This window comes from Sander vitreus, chromosome 11, assembly GCF_031162955.1.
Source record: "Sander vitreus isolate 19-12246 chromosome 11, sanVit1, whole genome shotgun sequence".
Lineage (NCBI taxonomy): Eukaryota > Metazoa > Chordata > Actinopteri > Perciformes > Percidae > Sander > Sander vitreus.
In genome coordinates this window covers 21,916,643-21,941,638 of record NC_135865.1, presented here as the reverse complement: position 1 = coordinate 21,941,638, position 24,996 = coordinate 21,916,643, and the positions used below count along the sequence as shown (strand labels likewise).

General features: G+C 39.7%; 1 protein-coding gene across 3 annotated transcripts in view; it reads left to right on the top strand.

Annotated features, from left to right (window-relative positions):
- Positions 1-24,996, top strand: part of fgf14 (fibroblast growth factor 14) — a 104,429-nt gene that overhangs the window by 11,693 nt on the left and 67,740 nt on the right. The window contains exon 1 of one of the 3 annotated variants that reach the window (XM_078262844.1): positions 3,203-3,275. The exons of the other annotated variants lie outside the window; for them this stretch is intronic. Coding sequence (XP_078118970.1) covers positions 3,203-3,275 — 73 coding nt within the window. Of the gene's footprint in view, positions 1-3,202; positions 3,276-24,996 lie in introns of those variants that run through there. 3 annotated transcript variants of the gene reach the window in all.

Here is a 24,996-nt window from a genome sequence, read left to right as displayed (position 1 = left end):
TGTAAATGCAATTCTTAAAATTCAGTTTTTCCACAATCATTCACATACATTGAGTCAAGTCGAGCCTGCTGACCCACTTTTTAGTGCCATAGCTTTCCCTGGCATCATATTATTCTACATAAAAATGATTAAGTTCCTCCCAGTGAGACACAAGTTTAAAATCTGGGAACAAAGACAGAACTGGTATTGGTTTTGGTATTTAGAGATGCAGGGTTGAGGTATCGGTATTAGTATCATATATTCAGTATAATAGTAATAAGGGGAAGTAAAAGTTGTACTGTTACCAAAATTGTAGAATGATTAAAAGTTGATTATAAACTTTTTGTGCACATGGGGTGAGTGGATGTAATATTGGCACACAAGCGATCTCTTAGAGCTAACCTGCTTAAATCAGAAGAAAATACTCAAGCAGGTGACAAAAAGGTATTTTAATCTGGTTCTGAATTATTCCTTTTGAGGATGGAGCTATAAACGGTCTACTCAGATCTGAGAACATGATGCACAGCAGGTACACAGGATGAGGACAGTTGGCAAACTTCATACTTGATAGGATTTGATAGAAATACAAAGTAAAAGAAATGGGAAAAATACAAATGCAGATGGAATGAAATCAGTCCAATGGAAAACAAACATTTACTGTAGATAATGAAACAGAAAAACCACTGACGTGGCTTATAGAAACCAATGGGCAATGTCTTAGTTTCCAATATTGTAATTTTAATACACTTTTAATGCACTTTTTTATTTATATGATATAGCCTGTTAATGTTCTACCTGATGTTAAAGTATAAAAGTGATGGAGTGTGCTGTGTGAGTCCATGTTATCAGTAATATTGTTTCCAGGCCGTCATCTAGGAGTGGAATATGATGCAGTCACATTAGCATGTTGCTATGCTATACAGCACAAAGGTTGGGTCATGTTCCCTGTGGCTCTGATGACAGGGATGTGGCATCTTTAACCTTTTATCAAACAAACCAGACTGAACATACTGGTGTGTCTGTGTGTTATTAAGCCACAGTACGTGTTACTACAAATCATACAGCCACAGGCCCATTGCTAAAGTGATGGCTTGCTGTTGTACTGTTTTATAGCAATGAGGACTGGTGGAGGGAAACACAGAGTGAGGTCAGCTGGGCCTGGGTTTTTTTCCTGTGCTGGAAGTACATTTTAATGATTTGATTATGATTGATTGCTGATATAATTTCATGACTCACTGTTGGCCTGTAGCTCATTTATTACTGTTGTCCATCATCTAACTGTGCTCCTTACTGACGGGATAGACAGAGCAGGATACCGTCTCTATCTTTCTATCTACCTCTATCGCTCTCTCTACCTTATTATGGTCATGCCAATACAGCATTCCCAAGGCATGTGTACAAGGTCCACAGTGTAATTTAAGAAAGAAAACGACAAACAGTCTGGACATATGATTTACCTGTTGAATGTAAAGGTAATGGTGATAACTATTCAACAAAAGAGATCCATTAAAATATATACAATATCATTTTGGTTTGGGAGAGAGTTGAGTTCTTGGTAATAATAACTGTATTATTATTTCTTTTTACAGGCTGCATTGTAGCTGTGTTACTCGCTCTCGCTTTACTGCTCCTTATTGTTGGCAGAGCTGACTGGGTTGCCAGGTGTGTCTCAATGGCCAGGTTAGGGTACTCAGTCTTTCAGTATCTCTTTTTATACCCATTTAGAATTGTCTGTTCTGTGCTAAATGTCTTTGAAGTTCACTTTGTGATTCTTTTATTTTTATTTGGCTATAATTTGGTCCAGATTTCAGAGGTCTCTGTTGAGGCTATGGACTGTTAGGCCACGTTCAGAAGGACTTAAGCATTGCATGAAAGAATAAAGCCCTTTCAGTCATTTGGCAAAAAAAAGCAGGGTCCCCCAGCTAGATAGATAATAATAGATAGAAAAATAAAATGTTGCTTCTCTATTGTCATTCAATTTTTACACACACACACACACACACACACACACACACACACACACACACACACACACACACACACACACACACACACACACACACACTGTCTACCTCACTCGGTCTTTCACTCCTCTCCCTCCGTACAGGAGTCTGTTCTGTGCTGTGCTGGAGGTTGTGTGGTGGCTACGGTGTGCTGTGTAGATTTTTGCTGCAGTGCAGCAGGCAGTATTGTGCTGCTTCTGCCTCTGTCTTTCCCCTTCTCTCTCTCTCTCTCTCTCTCTCTCTCTCTATCTCTGTATTCATTTGTGTGTACATTGTTTGGGAGCAGTAAAACACTTCCAAACAGTTTTGCTGTGAAAAAGAGGGCATTAGCCCCAGAGCTTCCGTCTCATTCATCAAAGCTGGCTAGCCCAACACTTTGTTGCCTTGTTGCCTTCCTGTTCCTGGGCACTTACATAGCTTTGTCAACATTTTAATGATAACCATTTGGAAGTTCTTATTTTCATACTTGTTTTCACCTCTTGCACATCCTTGTCTTGAAGTTCAATTTACTACGGTTTTAGACCCCCCCCCGTGGCTTTTATATAGACACAGAGAGAGAGAAGGAGAGAGCGATGATGGGGTGGACAGTGACTAAGTAACCTGTTTGTGGTGGTGAGTGCTCGGCTCTCTGCGCAGAAAGGCCAGTTGTTTTCAGTTATACACACTAGGCTAGAGAAGGTGAAGCACTCAGTGCTCAGGTACAGTGTGTCAGAGACCAGACAGATACAGCACCAGGGGACATAGTGGAGGCTGAAACACATCTGTACAAACATGTTGCTAAACTGACCAGCTGCACAATATTTTTGCGAGACCTTTTTGTTTGGGGACTTAGTATCTCTCATATGATGCCATTCAGGCAGTATACAAGTTGCCATTTCACCAAACACCATTTAGCCATGACATGAGAGCACTTGACATTTCTGTTAGGTTACCTCCAGCGAGCTGAGGAAGTGTCAGTGCTATCTGTGGGATATGGTTATCTGCATGCTGGAAGGTTCTGTTGGGGAGATGGTGGCGGGGTCTTCACAAGTAGGTGACAGGTGACGTATGTGTGTGTATATTAGAAGGTGGCCATGCTCCTGTGATTGGGTTAAAAGGTTGTGTCAAGCTCTGTGGGATTTCATGAGGGGTGCAAAAACCTGAGTAGCAGTGCATAGCATGTGTTTATTCTAAATTAAGAGAACTCAAGATTGATCCAGTATAGGCTTTTGCAGCCAGATATGGAGGCAACATCTTTTGCTAAGATTTTGGAGCGGCATTTACGCAAGGCACTAAAGGCTGAAGGAGAGCACGGTGAGTCCCAGCAGACAGCTTGCCAAGCTAAGAGTCTTGACATAATTACACAATGATTACACTTGTTGCCCTTTTGAAAATGGTCCAACAGGTTGAACACGGGGACATGCAGTATTTTTTTTGCTGAGATCAGATCACTTCATGGATTCGCAGTGTGAGTGACATGAAGAGTCTGTGACGTATAAAAAGAAGCACAAATGATGTGACGACCGTTTGAGCAGGGAAAAAGTCTTATCAATACAGTCTGCTTCCACACCAATAAAACTAATCACTGCATTGCAGATAATCAAACCTGAAGGTCACACTTTGTAGTATGTGTGTGTTAGAGAGTGAGTATGTTTGCATGCATGTGTGTGTGTGGTCCACTCTTCCAATATTATTTTTATGCAGCAGCATGCCAAAGAGGAGGAGGCTATTTCATTATGCATGCAGTGCTTCTGGAGTTTATTCCGTATTATTTGACCTGCATAAAATATGAACCTATTTCGAGGCCACCAAGAAGATTGATACAGGGGATCAACAGTGACACCAAACTCTTCTCTTCAGCTCACATTAAGTGAATCTGCAGTCAGGACTCAACACCTTACCCAACATATGATGTAAGAATTGCTCTTTGAACATGGCTAATAAAGTAGTCACTTTGACAGAACTGCTCTTATAGCAACATAGTCACGATGCACCCGATGCAGAGAGGAGGACACTGGACAAACTGCTGGACATTACTGACAATGCCAGCCACCCCCTGCACACCGTCATCAGCAACCAGAGGAGCCTGTTCAGTGGAAGGCTGCTCCTTCCCAAGTGTAGGACCAACAGACTCAAGAACTCCTTTGTCCCTCATGCCATCATACTCTACAACTCTTCACTCGGGGGGAGGAGGAAATAGAATAAATAGGGTAAAGAGGACAGAACAGAACAGGAAGGAAGGGAAGGAGTGGTAGCCACGCACTCATTCACTGTGCAATAAATTAATAATCTACTCACATACATACCTGGACACTCTAACTGCTCTTAACTGCTAATTTATGCTAAATGTCATTTATTTATTAACAGTACAATAACACAATACCATACATAGTCCTATATATCTATATATTTATCTTTATTTATCTGTAGTTTATTGTTGTTTACTGTTTGTTTACTTTTTGTAAAAAATATTTAGCTAAACATTTATTGTCATTGTTATTCTTATACTGTATTTTTTTCTATACTGTATTTTTTTATACCTCTTTATTTAAAGAGTGTTTTGTATGCTGCTAAAATCTGCTGCTGGAAATCTAATTTCCTTGCGGGAGTCATCCCAAAAGGATCAATAAAGAGAAGTCTAAGTCTAAGTCTAAGTCTAAGTCTAAGTCTAAGGCCAGACATCACTGCTGCCTCTGTTATGTTATGCTGTTTCATTTGAACAGGGGCAATGCACAAACAGCATTAACCTGATATAAAACAGGGAGAGATCAGTTCAGAGTTCAGGGGTTTAGCAAATTGCCACTTTCTACCTGTAGTCCCTGGGCAGGTAGGTAGAATAATAAAATATAATAGACATTACAAGAAGATTAGACATTTAAAGAGTACAAAATACACCCCACTCCCCAACACACACAAGCTTACACAGAAGACTAGACATTAAAATAAGAAATATTCTGTATTTTATTGTGATGCTCTCAATAGAATAATCTGTTCTTAGAGTTATCTTTGTTTATTGGTTGAACAGTTATGTCTGTCTAAGAGAGACAGAGAATGACCAGATGTGATTAATGCCTCTGCTGCTTATAGAAAAGTGGGAAGGTTGTCACCAAATTGGCCAATATGTTTTACATCAGTATACAGTGGCATTATTATTCTTCTGAACCCTTGTTTGTTCAGAAATTACAATATTTACTCTAATTCTGTCTTGCAGCCATGCACATTCAGGAAGCTAAACCACAAAGGAGGTAGTGGTGGGGAAATTAAACTAAACTTTATTCTACAGAAACCTCACTGACTGCAGATAAGGAATGACTTAGGAGAGATGCTCTGTATTAGTTAACTAAAAATAAACCTAAAATAAAAATTGTGGGAAACTCCTCTGTGTAAGGGACATTTTAACATAGTTTACATAACGGTTTACATTGGGCTTTAAGGATGGTCCCTGAGCCACTATCAACCTCCCTGTGCGAGGACAGTTTTGCAGTGTGAATGTGGGAGTGTGTTATAACGCTGTATGTACAGCACAGTGAGAGAAAGAAAAAGAGAGGTCTGGCCAAGGTGTTTCACAGTGCCTTGCTCAGGCAATAACCAAGGACCCTGGCTGAAGCTGTGTAAAAGTGAAACCCCTTTTTTGCTGAGTAATTGTACTCTGACAAACTCCCCTCCTGAAGGTGTGCATGTAGTCGGCAGGCGATTGATTACACCTGTTGCACTTATCAGTTCTATTGGGTATATTCTAGCTAATCTTACGTTTGTAAGGTGGGCTCTGTGTAGAATCTTGCACTGTATGGATGTGTCTTGCACATATCGAAGAGGAGTGTACACCGCCTAATATCTGTTCCCATTGCTCATCTGCTAAAGTAACACCGAGATCCTGGCTCCAAGTGGTCCTTAGGGTGTCCAAACAGTTTGACTTTATGTTTGAAATGAGATTATAAACTGTAGATACGAGGCCCCGTTGACTTGAGTTTTGTGATAGGAATTTATCAATCATAGAACCTGGAGGTTGGTTAGGAAAGTTAGGCGACTGAGATCGCAAATAGTGTCGAATTTGAAAGTAGAGGAATAGATGGCTATTTGGAAGGTTGAACTTTGCTAATAAATCTGAAAAAGAATAGAAAACGCCATCAGCATAGAGGTTGTTGATAATTAGCAGGCCCTTGATCTGGAAAGCTGGGTCTGAGCAAGAAGGAATACATGAATGGTTATGAAGGACTGGAGCCAAACCTGATGTTGGCCAAACTGTCTCTAAAAGAAAAAACTACTGAAATAAAACATCTGCAGCCAGCTCTAGTTTAAAGACATAACGCATCATGCAGCCACGTTGGCCAAAAAAAACAAGACTGTAGAGAACAACAACATGAGACCAATACGCAGCAGTGGAGTCCAAAGTCCAGGCTCTAATTCAGCTTGTGTTAGCTGGAGCTGGCAATACAGCTAGTTAGCATTCAGGCTATTAAGAGTTACCATGTCAGACCATGCTAGGTGTCTCGGGCCGAGAGAAACTTCTTGGCTTCTTTTACGGATGATAGCCAAACTCAAATTTCTATAGGATCAGACAAGCTAAAAGAGAGGTTATTGCACCTTCTCCTACACAGAGGGTTAATAACTTTATATGTATTAGGCTGAAAAATAAAAAGCCCCCTGACAATACGGCTGGTTATTTAAAAAATGTATCTCTAATATTTTGAACTATTCCAAAAATGTAAATGAATAATAAAGAATCTTAATGAAATAAGGATTATTAAAAAAAAAAAGCATCTGGGGCAAAAATACACTACTTTTTTTTTCTTTCGGAAAATATTCACAGCTTGATGCATAATCAGCATCCAAATAATGTTTTCTCCAAGTTCTGTCTTCATTCTAGTACAAGAAGCTTTATCAGAGATGTGTTTGCCACAGATGACCACATTTAGTGTAAACTGCAGTAAATAATGTCTCTGTACTCCAGGAAATCTAACTTTTAGATGTGAAGGGACAGCAAATCCTTGTGAAAATGTGCTCATTTTTAACAATTTCTTTGTAATGTGTAAATCAGTAAAAAGCTGATGAAATGGCTTGCTGATGCTTGAGCTGAGCAACAACACTTCCATTCCAGGCAGTGTATTACCGCTACCATGATCTACCAATCAAATGTATATAGTTAGGTTATAGATTGCTGAGGTTCAGACGGAAGTGTAATTGAATGAATTTGCATGACATGCAAGCCCCAACACAGGGCTATAAACTTAGCTCCGCTTATGTCAACAATAAGTTGAATTGACACTTGTATAAACATGTTAATGGTAACATGTAGTTTAGTTACAGTATACCCGCATAGAAAGGACATTAAACAAGGAGACATTCATGACTTCAGCTGCGCTTTAAACCGCATGCAGACAGAAAAACAGTCTGAATAAATAGGAAGAACAGTAAGTTCTTCAAGAACCACTTTTGTTGGTGGTAGTTAATATATTTACCAATTTACCATTCCATTGAGTATGTGTATATCTGCCTGCTGTTGGAATGTTTATGGTGTAACAGAGACACTGAGATAAAGATCGAAGCCATCCATCTCCTTAGTATTTCCCCTTATAGACACTGTAATTGAAACTTTGTGGTTCGAATCTCTTAAGCTCTTAGGGAAACAGAATCTAACATTACAGTGCTGACCTAATTATCTGACCTCCCCGTGCTACTCATCTTTGTGATACATCCTCACTATTTCCAAGGAGATCAATAGGGAAGCAACTATTCAAGCACTCACAGTGGGAATTACTATAATATTCTACACTAGACTGCTAAAATGAAGTTACCTATTATTGAATATTTCATTCATGGAATAATATATTATCCCCTGACAGTGGATTGAGATGGAAGAATAATGACATCTATACTGTAAGTTAATATTGCTGTAAGTGTAAAATATGTTATATTAAGAGTGTTAACATTTACAATAAGAGGAGTGGAGGGGTAAGACATACTGTAGGTGTTCAGGTTTCTCAGTAGAGACAGAGGAGTGCAAATGAGACAGGAAAGAAGAAGAGTGATGCTCTCATGACAGAAAGATGAGTCTATGTCAACAATCAATGAAGCAAAGAGTCAAATATTTGTCAGAGTATCTTGACAGCTCACAGAGGTCACTGCCCTACTTGTGGTGTAAAGAGAGAACTGTGTTTAAAACCTGCTATTGAAACAGTTGTGGGCCAATGTGGCACCTGTGTGCTGTTCAAAGCCTCTAATAATAAAGTAGAGAGTCCTCTTAAATCACTGGTGAACAGCAGTGATGGATTCACTGTGGAGAGAAGTGATCACTTGTGAAATGTCATAGAATATGAATGGCTCTGCAGGTAAATTAATATTGTCACAGGACGTCTACTTGGAGTTCTCGGAGCTGACAAATCTCTGCGCTCAAGATAATAATTGCTTGGCAGTGCTTTGCAGCACATGACAAAGTATGGTCACACAACATTAATCGTCCTTTTAAAAGTTTTTAATTGATCCGAATGGGTCACATGCCAACCTTTCTCCTAACCAGGGTTTAATTTAGTTTTCACTCCGCCTACCGGTGTTGCTGTTCGGAACAGCGATAAACACTTACGGGTTCCGACATGGTCGACCATCACATTGGTACGAACTTGTTTTGATCGTGCATAACCTGAACCCTACCCAATGTATGGAAAACGGGTTTCTTTGTTTATGCAACGCTAGTTATTGTTAGTGTTAACTATTAACTCGTCGTAAATTACATACAAGTACTTTCACAACGTGGATAGAGTAAGAGCACGGAGGCAGCTTCGACTGTAACTTGGTCCATTTTTAATGACACTCTTTTAAGCGTAGGACAACTCAAGACTCATAACAAAAAGTGCTTCATCATCTCCTCATCATATCTCTTCGCCAACCTAACTGTTACTGAATTACAGGCAGGGTACAACATGTTAGATAGCTCCCTTGTTAACTCAAGGAACAGAATACACTATGAAGCTACAATTAATAGAAATATGTGACTTATTTCAGTAACCCTAAAACGGTAATCTGTTAACTAAATATTCAGTTAATACAAAATAAATCTCATCTTACATTTACATGACATTTAAAAAATCTGTTTACTGGAGAAAGCCATCTGTAACCTGGATACTAAAGTGGTGTTAACAATCAGCGTGTGTACATGCAATTAGCTTGTTCTAGATCTACAAATTGTCATTTTGCATTTCTGTTTGTGAACAGATTAAATAAATGAGAAACAGCGTGTTAGTTAGCGAGCATTTGGGTCTTTGTTAGGTGTAGCTTTTCACTTAGGGAAATGGGTAGACCTGTTATCTCCTGGTCTTTATGTTAAGCTTGTGGCTCCAGCTCTGTTCTTAACACTAATATATTGATTGCTTTTGCAACAAATAGGTATATATGTTAAAACATTGAACTATTCCGTTTAAATATAAGATGCAAGATGAAGATCATTTAAGATATAAGAGATCACAGAAGGGGTACTTAACTGAAACTAAAGTTTATTTGGTATGTAATGTAATTTAGAAGTGTATGGATCTGCAGTAGCACTTGAGTCTCTAAACGGTGATGGTGAGGGATTAACCTGTGACAGTAGTCTCATGAATGGGTTAAAACCCCGTTAAATGTGTGTGCAGTTGAGCGTGTCATGCATCCTGTGTAAAAAGGGGTATAATTAATGCAATTATATGGAAACTATGCTATGGATTTAATTTAATTAATTGAGTTTTATTGAGTTGTTGCTTTGTTTGTTTGGATACTAGCACGTTTTAATGGTATCTTGTTTTCTCTAACCAATTTCTGTGATTGATTGATCTGACTGCTGCATCCGTCTTCCCAGCGCATTCAGCATATTCATTGTTCACTTGTCTTTCTGTTGCTACAAAACTTGAAAGTGCAAGACTGTTGGTCGTCTACACACTTGGTTTATGCCATGTAGTGGCTACATGTTGTATGTTTTTACTAGAGCAAAACACAGACACATTGTAGATGAAGTCAACCATTCAACTAACTTTCTCTTGGTTTACTTATGTGTGTGAGCTTTGATATAGTCTGCATTTGCAGATGACTGTAGCATTGGGTAGTAGAATGCTACACTGAGATGCTTCTTTGCCTTTTCATGCCAACAGTCTAATCCTCTGCAGCCTCCGCGGTGGACTCCTTATCTCCCTCTTATCGGTTTGTGATGCACTTTACCTCCTCCTCTGCTGTATCACTTTTCCCTGCAAGGGCAACATTGGCTCCCCTAGACCTGCTCCGAAATGACTTGTCAGTAAAATCTGATCCTTTTTAGAATAAGCAGGACTGGTCTTTTGCATGCCAACGTCTTGTTGATAGGGGCCAAATGTCCTCCCGGTGCCCTGTAACTCACCACGGCAGCAAGAAAAGGTCTCCTAATATCTCCACAGTAACTCTAGATTCTGTTGACACTGACAAAGAAGGCTGCGAAAGCAGAGGGGTGCATGCATTTCTCGTTAACCAAATCAGCAATCTTTTTGAGTAGTGAGAATAGAGTTGAAATAGGGATGTGCGACAATCACGGATCAATGCAAGCAAGAGCAAAATATGCCAGGTCTGAGAATTTATAATAGAATGAGCATTAACAGGGAGGCTAACCTCTGGCCACCGTTGAACCGTCTCGATCACAAAAAATGGAAAGTCATCACATTTTGTCCCAGACAGCCAGAGTGTTGAAAAAGGAGCAAGTTCCACACAAGACAAATAATTTGTGCTTTTTTATTCTGGCTTTTTTTTTGTAGCGCAGAAGAGAATTGTTTCACAGTGATAAAACTGTTAATTATTAAAGGTCCAATATGTAATACTGACAGCTAGCGTTTAACACGGCTACTGTAATCCAAATTCAAAATACTGGAGAGAGCCTTCTCCCCCGGCATTGCCAGACATTACTACACAGAGCAGCGGCGTTGCTAGATGATGCTATGTTTATGGTTATAAAAGCCTGTGCTCTCACGGAGCTCTGTACCTGGCTGAGTCACTTTTATCGTCTAAATATAACAACAACGACCGCTAAAAAGGCAGCGACCTTGCGGGGCTTTGTGCCTGACTGACGTCACTGCAACAGCCGCTAAAAAGACCGGGACCTTGCGTTCGTCTGTACCTAGGTCACAGTCACCGTTTGTTGGCTACGGCCGCTGAACAGAAGCGGTGAAAGTATTTTGGCAGGGGGGAGATTGTCGCTACTACTACTTTCCAGACCCCGTTATACATCTTGGCTATCACTGTATTACACATTATGATTGCATGCTAGTTTGTAACAAAGTGGGAATCATGTTGTCCAACATATCATAACCGTGAAGCTGGCTATGGTAAGTTAGCCAGAATATTTCATAACATAACATTACATACATCGCAGAGCGACCTGTAGAGAACATAAGCTGTGTCCCAATCCAACAATTCAGGCTACACAGTTGTTTTGCCAAAGTTGAACTGTTTCCATTATGAGGAATTTAAACTTGCGGTTTCTGTCATATGTCCATCACAGTGGTTGTAAGCAGCAGTGTCTCACCCGCTTGCCTGGTCCTCCAGTGACGTTGGCAGTTAGCGTGTATTAGCATGCCGACGTTAGCCTGTGCCTGTCTGAATCACTTCACTGGCTGTGTCTCAATTCTTTTTGCGAGTAACTAACTTGAGTACCTTATATAATTTAATGCGAGCACATGAATATTGAAATGACTGAAAATGCCCATCCCTACTATGTTAGCCATGATAGAAATCAATGAAGCTCAACGCTTAGGCCTACCTATTAGCTCTTTTGGGCTCTAAACTGTCTCCATCTTTTAAATGCATCTGAAATATTTACCACGTCTCTGGTCATGCAACGGTTTAGAAAGATTTAATTAATCTAGTTCTGTTAATCCAGTTTGTGTGGCTGCTGCTACCGTAGCTGCAGCCAGCATGGTGTTTTTGCGTGTTTGCGTTTCATGTCTGGCAACCCGGGTCTCAAAATGGGCAGCGGACAACAACAACACAGGCCAAAATAAAAGCAGACATTCCGTCCTGGAATGGAAATTTCAAAGGAGAAAATACTGGCTTTAGCATTGATTCAGAGAAGATAGTATTTCAACTTAGCACGTTTCCTTAGTATCTGATGACACATTGTGGTTATTTGTTGATTAAATACAGTAAATATATTACATATTGGACCTTTAAATTAGAATGTCGAGCAGCTTGGTCTTAAAATGACAGAACATGCAGGTTCTTCAGATACACTGTGTGCCTGCTCCACCGTTGAGGCAACAAACTTCTCCAACGCCATTAATCCAATTTAATGTAATTTTGTTGCTGGAGTAATACTTTTTTATCATTGTGTTTAAAAAACAATTCAGAGCAATTTTTTTTTCCCCTCTCTTATTTTCATGACTACAGTAGCTGAAGCAAAATATCTGTCGATGATCTATGATGATCTAAAATGAGCACTGAATCTTGCTAATGATAATGTTTGGATTTTTCATCATGAAAACCCTTACAGCATAAAATAATGTGCAGTGTGCTTGTCATCTAATGTTATCACAACAATCTTGTTCATACATACTAGTGTTGCCGTGTTTGTGGCACAGCCATCCACATAGGTCCTGGCTAAATCCACTTGTCAGATTCACTGATTCCCGCCGGCCCTTATTAGATTACTCCATTGATGTGAGATGTTGGCAGCAATGTTGATGTTGAGGAAAGGTATGAGTAACTGACAAGGACACTCAGCGAAGCACCAAGGTCCTTGTGTCATATATACCCTGCACCATGTCACTCCTTGCTGCTGAGCTCTTCAGAAAACTGCCTCCTCAGACTCTCTATATTAATATATGTTTTGAGCTGATCTTATTAGAAGCGCTGGGATAAAAATAGATTGAGGAACAGACCACTGAACACTATTATAGTATGTATTAATAAAGGAGAAAGTGGGAGACAGGACACCTGAGGGTTAATGGAATTGTAGTAAAACTACAACATAAGCAAAAAAGCCATCAATGCAGGCCCCAAATATGCATGTTGTCAGTTAAAAAGTAGACTCCTTGTAAAAAAATGTGAGTGTGTGTGTTGGAATGTATTTGTTGAAAAATAGAAACTATATAAAATGCATGATTTCTATTGTCTTTCGTGTGATTTCAGAGGTCTATCATAGCACTACACATTGTCATAAATATGTCAGCTGCTGTCAAATCATGCTTCTCAGTATTAACTGAGTTGACAAATTGAAGCTGTCTCATTGTTTTTCAATGACACATCATAAGGCATTTGTGACCCAGTAAATATGAACGTGACAGATATATGTTGTTTGTATAGTCTGAAGTTTCTCACCAGTTTATCCACATTATGTCATAGTGAGAGAACGATCATGGCCCATTTATGGTTTAGTATATCACACAGAAGATAGAGGGCCATAGACCCAGGCCCATTCTTATTGCCCTGTGGTAAACCGTGATGTATAGTGCAAGACAACATATACTGTAAGCCATTAAATTATGTGCCATATACGGCCATTGCTCTGAGCTATACTACGACATGGAAATTACTAGCTCAGCTCTTCTGAAGGGGAAAGGGAAGATTTGTGGTCTTCATCACCTTGGATAATGAATATTTTGTCAAAAAAAATACTTTTGTAGTTTTTCTATCATTGCAATTCTTTCTTTACCTTGTTAAAGGTCTGATCTAAGCAAATTTCGTACTCCAAGCAATCTCATATTTGGCAGGGCAAGTAAAAAAATTAAGTAAGTAAACAATAATAACACAACATAATAGCATAATAATAAACTATTTATATTTGCTAACATGCTCACAGTAGCAATGCTGCTATGTTTGGCATGTGATGTTTACTATTTTATGTTAGCCCATTAGCATGATACTATTTGCTAAATAACACTTAATAGAAAGTATAACTTTCCGACCCTGGATAAGCGGATGAAGATGGATCGATGGAGAAAGTATAACTGTTGCTGAATGTCAATAGTTTTGCAGGTATTTGGTCATGAACTAAATTATTTGACAAATTAAAACTTTGTCCTGTTGGGGTCGCTAGATGAAAAGTCCATCCATTCAATAGTTGAGATATTTCAGTTTGGACCAAAATGGTGGGCCAACCAACAAACTGACATTGCCTTCCCCAGAGCCATGGTGCTAGCATGGCTATAAATCACACAGCTACTCCTTTCAAGGATTGGGTGTGACTGCACCACAAATTTAATAAACTTTGAGTGACATAAAATGGTTCAAAATAATGTCAAGACATTTCTTTTTTATTGCCTGTTGGCATTTGTCTTTGTGTTGATGTCAGTAAACAGTGCAGTAAAAAGTAGTGCGGCGATAAGAAGGTAGGCCTTTGCTGGATTCCTGCCCACCAACATAACTCAAAACAAACGCACAACTAAACTGGAGCTACCGTACCTGTGGCATATTCTTAGTTTGGAACAGAATGGTGTGTGGACAAACCAGATGATTTCCTTGGTTCCTTAGATAATTCAACGCCATCATCAGCTTGCGATGCAGTGGCAGCTACTGGCCAATGAATTTTGTGTTATTAAGACTTGTTAATCCTTTTACAAAACAAGGTCATAGTCAATAGCAAAAGAGGCACAGTTGTTACATAAAGATTACAAAACCAACACCATATACTCCATGTAAACTTGTGTTAAAAGCCAGGCGATGACTTGCCACTTCAATCTCTGCTCTAGAGGCTGTTAAATTGCTTTTTGTGTGGAAGTCTTGGTTAAGGCTGGAAACGTGTCAACTATTCAGCAGTGTGTAATGTTTAAAAAAATACAGTGAAATATTCATAATGGAATTGTAATGGCTCAGAAATTTGATATTTATTGATGCAATCCATACAATGGAAATTGGAGAGTGGTTTTATGTGGCGAAACATGCTTACGAAACAGGCAGCTTTTGCAAAAGGCTGCTGTGCAACCATTGGAGCGTTTCAGCTGCCTTGGCCTTATTTCTCACCGCTCTCTGTCCCACATTATCCTTGCAATAGCCATGCCACAGCTCCAGTGCTAGCTTGTTTTGTGTTTTTGCTATCTGGGATGTTGCAGTTGTTAAAAGCAGTTTTTTTGTAGTCCGCCTGGAGAAAAACATGACCTCTGTAGCTGATAACTGAACTGCCCAGACATGGAAGTCCCACCTGCTCTCACACACAGACACAAGCAGTGATGTTGTGCTTTGATGATATGATTTATTTTTCTAAGAATTCTCTGTCCTTCTCATAAGTTTTTTTTGCCTTTTATTTTTCTCTAACCAGACAAGCTGAGTCAATCCCTTGTATAGTTATCTCAATGAATGAATCCACTACTGCTGTCACAGCAAGAGGCTAGCTTCAGGTATAGCAGGTGCGTGCATGTTTGTGTGTGTGACTGAAGTACAGAAGACATGCTGACATGTGAAGTCAAACTGTTGAGGGTGTTTTGCCTAAACCTGTAAAACGTGTGCTTGCACATTTGTGTGTGTGGTCCAAGGAGTCGTTTTTTACTCCACCTCTGTATTTTGCTGTGAACCACCTGGGATTCATTTAACACCTTGATACCTTTGTTGTGTCCAGCCTCCCCCGCTGTGACCTGTATAGGAACAAAAGACCTCTCCCACAACATTACTCACACACTTGCACATGTTTATGCATGCACACAAACCCATTGCCCTGCTTTTCACATCTAATTGGAGTATCGTTGTTTCCCATATGGAGTCAAGACTAGACTTGTTTGCGCTTGGAAAATAGAAGGGGAATGGGTCTGGTTCAATAACGTGCGAGTACTGTGTGTCTAATATAAAGAATAAAGATTTATTCTCAGTTTTATCTACACATCTTCCACCTTTACGTCTGACAGGAGCTCTAATATTTTTCTCAATGCTTTACCGAAATCCATAAAGAACAGCAGTCATTAAAAATAAGTTTTTCCACATTCAAAATATACATGAAATATAAAGCAAGCTTTGTAATACAGCACTCACAGCAAGTTTGCATATACGTGTGCATGAATGTGTATGTTTGGTGGGCTGTGCTGGACTGGTGCAGTTGAATACAGTACAACAGCTGTTGCTTGCACTCTGTCGTGTTAAATTTATAATGGTTTTAACCCCCCTGTCGCAGTTTGTCAGGAAAGGCTTGGACCCAAATGCAGTTTAGATGATTTATTAAACAAAAATGAAGTACATACCAAAAAAATCCAGAAAATAACACACAAAAACTAATTCCAGAACAGGATCTCAAAACTGGAACTCAGACACAAAGGGTAGACTCCAGACACAAACAAACTCACAGAACACAGCAACAGAATAAAATGATCCGACACCAGACAAAGACAACACAGAGACTAAATAAACCAGGTAACAAGGACTAACAAGGGACAGGTGACACTATGCTGGGCAAACAGGTGAAACACATTAGGGCAATCACAAGGCAGGAAAAACTAAAGACAGGAAGTAAATTAGACAAGACAAGGGAGACAAGACGAACTTCAAAATAAAACAGGAAACAGAACAAAACAGAAAATCACAATCATGACACCCCCTCCCTCTTTAGAACATAGAGCAGAAAGCACTTTTGATGCCTGTTCTGGGTATGGACGCATGGTATAGCAGGCTTTTAAGTAAGGAAGTGATGGGCCTCTGCATGATGTGTTTTGTGGTGTTCCATCAAAACCATTATTAAATATAATACCTGTACAGTAGCAAGCAAAGCAGGGAGTGAGAAACGTGTATAGGGCAACAGCCTCTTCTGAAAAGTGGCTCATCAACCTTCCTCCACATCTTGCAGAGTTGCATTCTGGATTTCTCAATGGAAAGCGGAATGCTCATAAGGTTACAAGCCATGTGCTGATTTGAGCATTTATGATGTATTCATATTCATTTGCGTATCAACACGTGGAGGGAATGTTTCTGAAAATTCAAATAGTGAGGACTAGCATCTACTTATTGTCATATCATAAATGAAGACCTCTTTAGCCATGTAATCACAAACTGTATGACGCATTTGCACAATTGCCATGTGTTGGAGGTGGGGCATGGGGATGCCAGTGCAAGCTTTTATCAATGTGATCCAGGGCATCAACATGTGCACATAGAGTATACATATTTATACATGCATTACAGATATTATTTCACTAATGCTCAGTTGGTTCATTGACCAGGAAAATTGCTGAAGTCTGCTCAAAAAATCCTTAGATGTAATACTAGGGTGTTTTCAGAAGAAAAGTGACTAATGGGGAAGGTCACCAGATTTAGCAACATTTTTAAACCCTATACACTTTCAACTAATAATAGTAGAAAGCCTTTATTTGTTCCACATTGGTGCTGATACTGTTATTATACCGCATTTGTTCAGGTTTCTTAGTGAAAGACATTTAATAAGTGGGTTTAACTCCATAGTCAATAAAACTGTGAGGAATATGTGGCTTTTGAATTATGAATTAAAAGCACACTAAGCACTATAGACCATGTGGTGTTTAAGTCCTGGGTCCTGCTGGGTTTCTGTTCCACCTGATTGTGTTCATTTTGTGTAGTAGTGAACAAGTTTAAATAAAAACCAGCATGGATTTACGGTGGCTTAACTTTAGAGAAGCAACCAGGATGTATTTTAGGCTCTATGTGGAATGACCACGTAAAAGAGATGCTATAATCTAGAGAGTATATTGTCCATATTGGAAACTTGTTTAAGTCTGAATTGCATTCATTTCAGAGGCTAGCTGAGCTGTGAGCAGGTCTTGTATTCCTCAGAAGCTCTGTTTCCTTGTCAACAGACAAATAAAAGAGTTGGTATGCATCATTCATCCAGCGTGAGCATCATGCATATACATTTGATTACTTTTACTAATATATTCTCTTATTATCTTGATACAGCCAGTGAACACTCGCTATGTTTGCTCATTGAGTGGTTACAGTGATTACAGCAGCATACAATGAGATGTACACAGCAGGAGTGCTGAATCACAGCAACAGTGACTTTTATCAGTGCATAGGCACCTGTTTACAAATGTATTTTTACAAACTCAGTTCTGGGTGCTTCCTGTTTCACTGGAATGCCATAAATGTGTGGCAATAAAATGGGCCATCTGTTTTTAATTACAGCACAGTTTCTTTTGCAACTTAATATGGGTAGAATTGCCTTTTACTGACTAAAGACCAAATATATATATATAATTTTTGGCTTTTGAGGGTTCTGAAATTATTCAAACATTGATTTTCTTTCTGGCATATTTGTACAGATGCAGTAAACTACTGCTCTATGCACACTAAATTTCTTTGAACCCTTTATGTTATTTGCAACCTTTTTTTATTGTGGCCTATTTATGTTTTTATTTTACTTGACAAAATACTGAATTAATCATAGCTAATTGTTTGTTTGTTTGTCCTGAGCTCAAATCAACATCGTCTCCCCATCATCTATGACAGTAGAGGAAGGGGGTGTTTGGCTCAGACATCTGATTTAGCGCCACTGACTTTTGGCAACTCGAAAATTTACTGAGGCTCCCATTAGTCCAAGTTGAACGTCTTGGCCAAATGCGTTACTTATCCTTATTTAGTACTAACACATACATAAATTCAACAGAATTCCCCAAATACACTGGAAACGAAGGGGTGGGGGGGGTGACGAAATGGTGTGTGCAGGGCTGAGAGAGAAGAATGTGAGGTAAAAGGTAAAAGATGAGAAGATAAAGACCATATATCAATTGAGATGGACAACCAATAACACAATATGACAGGGGGCACCAGAAGTACAGGAAGTGCGAGCAAAGGTGGAGCACTCTCACAGCAGGGTGGGACATTTAGTTTTTGCTACCACTGTTAGTGCATGTTTCAGAGACCAAGAGAGAGCAGGCAAGAAAAAGGGAGTGTTTTTCCATTAATGTTTTTGCGTGCATAGCCTGTGTGTGTGTGTGTGTGTGTGTGAGACAGTTGGTGTGCATGTGTACGTACTTTATGTAACTTGAGACTGTGTGTGTATTGTGGTGCAAGGCTGCCCGCTTGTTCGCTCGTGTCCTACATCAAAGTGTAGTAGCCATGCAGTTCGTCTGAGAATGTTTCATTTCAGTATTTATGTGAGTGCGTGCTCTGTGAGTTATAGTAGTGGGGAGGCCCTGCCTTCAGATACTAATGGCATCCATCCAGACCAGAGCACTGTAGCGCTGATGAATCTGTTTCAGTGCAGATTCTCCCCACAGCAAAGCCACTATGCCACTGTCTAATGGAGCATATTACATTAATCTCCCCTCTCTTTCTCTGTCCATGTATGTATGATTTTTCTGTATGCATATATGTGCTTGTGTGTACGTATACTTATACTTCAATGGCATGTGAGAATGCATGCTAGACAACATTTAGTTGCTTGCATATGTGCATCTTTTTGTACCGCCAAGCTTGTAGCCAACCAAAACAATCAAGAACATTTCATAATGTGATTTGGTTTGCTAGAAATTCTTAGTAATGTAGTTTTAAATGTTCAGAAAGATATCTTGGTCCCAATTTCAAATTATGATCCAGCAGCCAGTTATATACAATGACAGATGTGGTCTCGACTTCAATCTTTTATAGGTATTTCAAATGAAACGGATCAACATTTCACAATTGCAGTGTGGAGAGTCTTCACTTATAGTAAAGAGATACAGATGGGACAAATGAATGATATACTGAGGATTTCAGCTTTAAACATAGGGCTGCACAGTTATGTCAAAATAAGACTTATTCCTTACTGATAAATATAGCGGTCACTATTATTATTTTCATATTATATTTTCATCTAAAATTAATGTGGTAACTGGTGATTTTTTTTTAATAAAAACTGTAGTTGCTGAGGCATTTGGGCATCTCTTTACAATACTCACAGACTGTATGTTGACAGATAGATGGATGTAGTTGAGTTCTTGTTTGTTGTAATCACTCCTCTTCATACTGGCCATGAATCGACTGATTTAATTTCACTTACTCAGACTGCTGATGCCTCATGTTAGCTTTGGCTAAACTTTGGAATGCAATTTAACAAAGAACAAGTATTGTGGATTTTGTCCCCTGTCTTTTACAGTGTATTAGCTCTAGGAACGGATCACAGTATTAACAGGAGGAATGTTTACAGTGACCAATATCTCTTTTAACAAACACTTGACATAAACCCTAAACAAAAAAACTTGCCTCTAATTTGCGGTTGAGCAAAAGAAGCACTGTTCCATTAATGCATACTTCCCTCTCTTTCCTTCCCATAGCTCCTCTGTCATTCTTAACTCTCTCTCTCTCTCTCTCTCTCTCTCTCTCTGCCCCTCTCTCTCTCTCTCTCTCTCTCTCTCTCTATCTATCTCTCTCTCTCTCTCTCTCTCACACACACACACACACACACACACACACACACACACACACACACACACACACACACTAGAGTGCGGATCGGGCCGCATTTTTATGTCCGAGCGCGGCCCGCGTCCGACAGAGCAGTAACCGAACCCGACCCAACGCCTGACGGGCATTAAGATATTTATGTCCGAGCCCGACCCGAGCCTGACACAGTTAAAATCTAAAATTAAATTAGATTTAAAAAATTAAAATTTTTGTTTTTATCATACTAATGACACATGTACGTTTGTTTGTGCGGAAAGCCCGCTTTTATTAAGCAACTGTAGGAAGGCATTCGGAAATGTCAACAGATGAGCGCATCAGCACACGGGTCAACAAGCGCACGTTAACACAGGTCACACACACACACACACACACACACACACGCACGCACGCACGCACGCACGCACGCACGCACACACACACACACACACACACACACACACACACACACTCATCCCCATTCTCTTTTCCCTCTATATCTTCCCCCTCTTTTGTGCATATGGAAACCCTAAGAATAGCCCTGTCCCCTGATGGGCCTGATAATACTGTACTGATGCCAGCCCTACACTGCCCCGCATTACCCTGTGTGGAAGTGTATGCTGCAAAGTAAGCCAGTCAGTGACTGCTCGAGTGCCTGCCCATCTGTGTGTGTGTGTGTGTGTGTGTGTGTGTGTGTGTGTGTGTGTGTGTGTGTCTTTCCCACCAGGAAGCGGGGGATCAGTGGGTTGTTGACATCCAGAGTCCTGTTCTGTAGGGACTTAATTTAGCCAGGGGGACACTGTTGCTGATTAGGGCAGATAGACACAAGAGAGACAGGGGACACACAACTGTATCTCTCTCTCTCTCTCTCTCTCTCTCTCACACTCTGTCTTTCACTTTAACCCTCTTTTGTCTCAACCTCTACCCCTCTCTACCTACATGCCTCTGTTCTCCTTTCCGTCTTTCCCATCTCTCTCTGTTTAGTCATGCCTCGCTATCCGACAGCTTTCCACTCCTCTTTCTTCTCTCTGAGTCATGCGTCAATATCTTTGTGTACACTTAACCTTTCCACGTTTTTCCTGTGCCTCTCGCCTCTTTCCGCTGATCACACACTGGATCTTCTGTGGTGACACGTGGTTTATTCAGTGGAAAACACTGTGTACACTGCCTGCATGCTATTCTATCAAGAGATAAAAAAGAGGGGATGGAGAAGCGGAGGGAGAAAGAGACAGTTTGCATTCTTTGTGCTGATAATCCAGCCCAACATTTTCAAAAAGATGGTATTTGAGTCATAGTTAATCTTAAGCTTTCCTGGAAGGAAGAGACTCAGACCCGGGCTAATATTATAATTCCTGTGCCTGTGCTTTCTCACTGAAAGGAACATGATCTCATTTTAGTGTGCCATTTACAGTATACGTGTATACGTGTTTCACTCCAACATAAGACATCCACTGTTTGCACTGACTTGCACAGAATGATTAAATACAAAATAAAAAACAGCAGTCTTAAAAATGTAACCATGACATCCCTGATTTGAAGCTGGCCAGGGAGATTTTGTTTCACGTCAAACTCCTCTCTCTTTCTCTCAGTTCACTCAATACTGTGAACCTTTAGAATAAAGGCAAGACTGCAGTGTGCAGATACAATAAACAAAAACTTTTATTGTGGCACTTTACTCTCAGTTGGAAGTCTATAAATTGCACCATCATGTTAAGTTTTTGTTTAAAACATTTTTAGAGACTTAATCATCATTTTGGCTGCTGTAGACGAGTGCTGTGTAATTGTATTGTTATACTAAGAGGCGTTTCTAATAAGTAGTCTACCCTCATTGATAAACTGACATTCTTGTTTGCGTTGAGAGGCATTCTACTATTATAGGTCCCGCCTGTGTAGTGCCATTTGTCTGTTTGCTGATAAGTGTATGCATGCAAGTGTACTAAATGTTCATGTTCTGGATGAGGTGTTGCGGTTGTAGCCTCGCAAAGTCTATCTAGACCTGTCATTATCTGGGGTCACCAACCACTTTTCCTCCCCATTGAAAGCCTCAGCCACAGCTGGGGCTTGTGGAAAGTTACGCCTGAGCCAAAGTAAGTCTGCTGTTGACCGGTATTGGCCAGAACAGCTGTACTGTGCAGGGCAGCATGGATGTGACATTACAAATGTAAGGACATGTCTTGATCCTAGTGCTGAAACAATTTATTTATTTTTCAGTTAGTCAATGAAAATTAAATGTAATTTATCAAGGAACTATGAACATTTGCATTTTTACTTGGTACATGAAAATTATGTTCTGCTTCTGGATTTCTCTGTTTAATTGAATATATTTGAACTGCTCAATTAAACTATACGGTCATTTGATTATTTAAAGAAATAATCAACAAATTGATGAATAATTGCAGCCCTTCTAGATTAGAAAGCAAGACTATTCCATGTGTCCTTAATGCCCTTCCTTCAGTGTTTAGCTAACAGTTAGTAAACCTCTTAGTGCACTCTCAAAACACACATGATTGAAAATAAGAACATTCAGAAAACACTACTGAAGTCCAAAGTCGTTGCAGCAGCAGAGAGCAGTGCAGAAGCCATCGCTTGTGTTTTACCCTGCGGTACAAACTTGTCATAAGTGTTACCCTTCCAGATTCCAAGTGAAGTGAGTGTTGTCTAATTATGACATAGTGCAGTTAGTGTGTGTCACTCTGCCTAATGATAAGTGACTGGACACAGAGGATAGACTTTGTCGTACACCCTGCATGCCTTATTCATGTCAACTGTACAAGGAAACTGCATTGAGGCAGACGCGCATGTTTCTGCCTAGATCTGAAGACAGAAGCTTCACTTTGGGAAAGGGTCGGATGTGAGTCAGCCCATTTCCCCCATCCTTTAATAATGCAGTATGTTGTTTTTAAAACATTTAAAAAGACAACATTTCACACTAATTCATTGTTTGGCAAACCCTACATTATCTAAGTTAATTTGGCAGATACAAATGTTTGTTGACCTGTACTCTACAGCAACAGAATTTATTTAGTTTTTGAAATCCATCCTGCACTACTGAGTACTAGACAGGCACCTAGACCTTGTGTTATTGCCACAAACACATATATACTGTATATATACACCAAACATGCAGAAATTTGGAAAGTCTGATTTCCTCTTTGAAAAAATGTAATAAACTTAAATATCCAATTAATTATCCGGGAGGCATTCCTCCCTGCCCAGCGTTCTTCAAACAATAATTGAGTGGCATGTTGATATACACCAACAAGAGTTTTGTCAATGTTGCTTACCAACATGAGTAAGTTATTCATTTAAAGCCCCTTAACATACCCCACCCACACAGGTGTCTTTACTTATGCTGCCTGACTAGACCTCTCTTTGTATAAACTGGGCTTGATTGACATGTCCCTCACTCTCCTGTTAGTTTTGTTGCACCTGTTTCTGAATTGAATATCAGGAAAAACATACTAGAATTGCCAAAAGTGTAGACACCCAACCATTACAATCATATGTGATTGTTGAACATCTCATTCTATTGTGCATTAATATGCAGCCTTCATTCGGAAAAGACTTTCCGTAAGATTTTGGAACCAGGCTGAAGGGATTTGCTCAATTCTATTTCATTTTCAGGTACATAATTGTATTTAGAGGTTGTACCAGAACAGGTTTACAATGTTTAATTTTCAAAAAACACCTTATTTTTGTTGTACTGCACATTGCTGCAGCTCCTCTTTTCACCCTGTGTTTTGGGCTCTCCGTTTCAGCTACAGAGTGAGGCATCTCACTTCTGTTCCATCTTTGTTGGGAGTTGTAGTGCGCAGTAGCTAGGTAAGCACTGCTAGCTAGTTAGTTGCAGAGTATGAGGGCGTGCCACGCTAGCAGCTAGGCGAGCATTATAACGCATGCTACAAAGTGACGCACGGTCGTCACGAATGTAAAGGCTGGACACAATAGAGCTGTTTGGAGCAGTTTGTGAACAGTGTTTTCTGTTGGAGATGGTAAGTCCCTTTGGGGTGGGTTTCACTTTGTAACCTATAACATCCACAAAAAAATAAATAAATAAATAAAATAAAATATATATATATATATATATATATATATATATATATATATATATATATATATAACACAATCAAAGAAAGGGAAAAAGCCAAAAAGCATAATATGAGCACTTTAAAGCAAGCTAACCAAGTGTTTCTGATCAGATGCATCTTTATCTAGAACAAGGAAAATTCCAGGATTTCCTCTTGATATGTAAAATCAAATATGATACACAAATTATCATATATTTAAATCATTAAAATATGAAATATTTTGGGGCCTTTGTCTGTGTCCTTGAAGACAGCTGTGCTGAACCACAATAAGCCTTCTTTACATGGCAGATAATGGTAGCAACAGGGAACAGTACTGGTTCCACTGTCAGAGGGCCAGCTCCTGTTAAGAAGTTTCCCCACAGACCACTGTCTCTTCCATGAACTCTGTCTTATGATAGCTCACTACAATACATCTCCTCCTCTCTGTATCTCGCTGACACACTCAGCTCTAGTTGTACTATTTGTCGACAGTTTTTTGGACCGTTTAAAAGCCAGTTATTCTTGTGCAGATTCCCTCCCTTTTTACACCTCTCTACCCCCTCACACCTTGGCCTCGCTTTTATGTGTGTGATATGTCTTTGCCACTACACCTTTAGTGCTGGTAAATGTCAGGTATACAAGATTGCTTACTCGTTTTGCAGTGTTAACTCATTAGC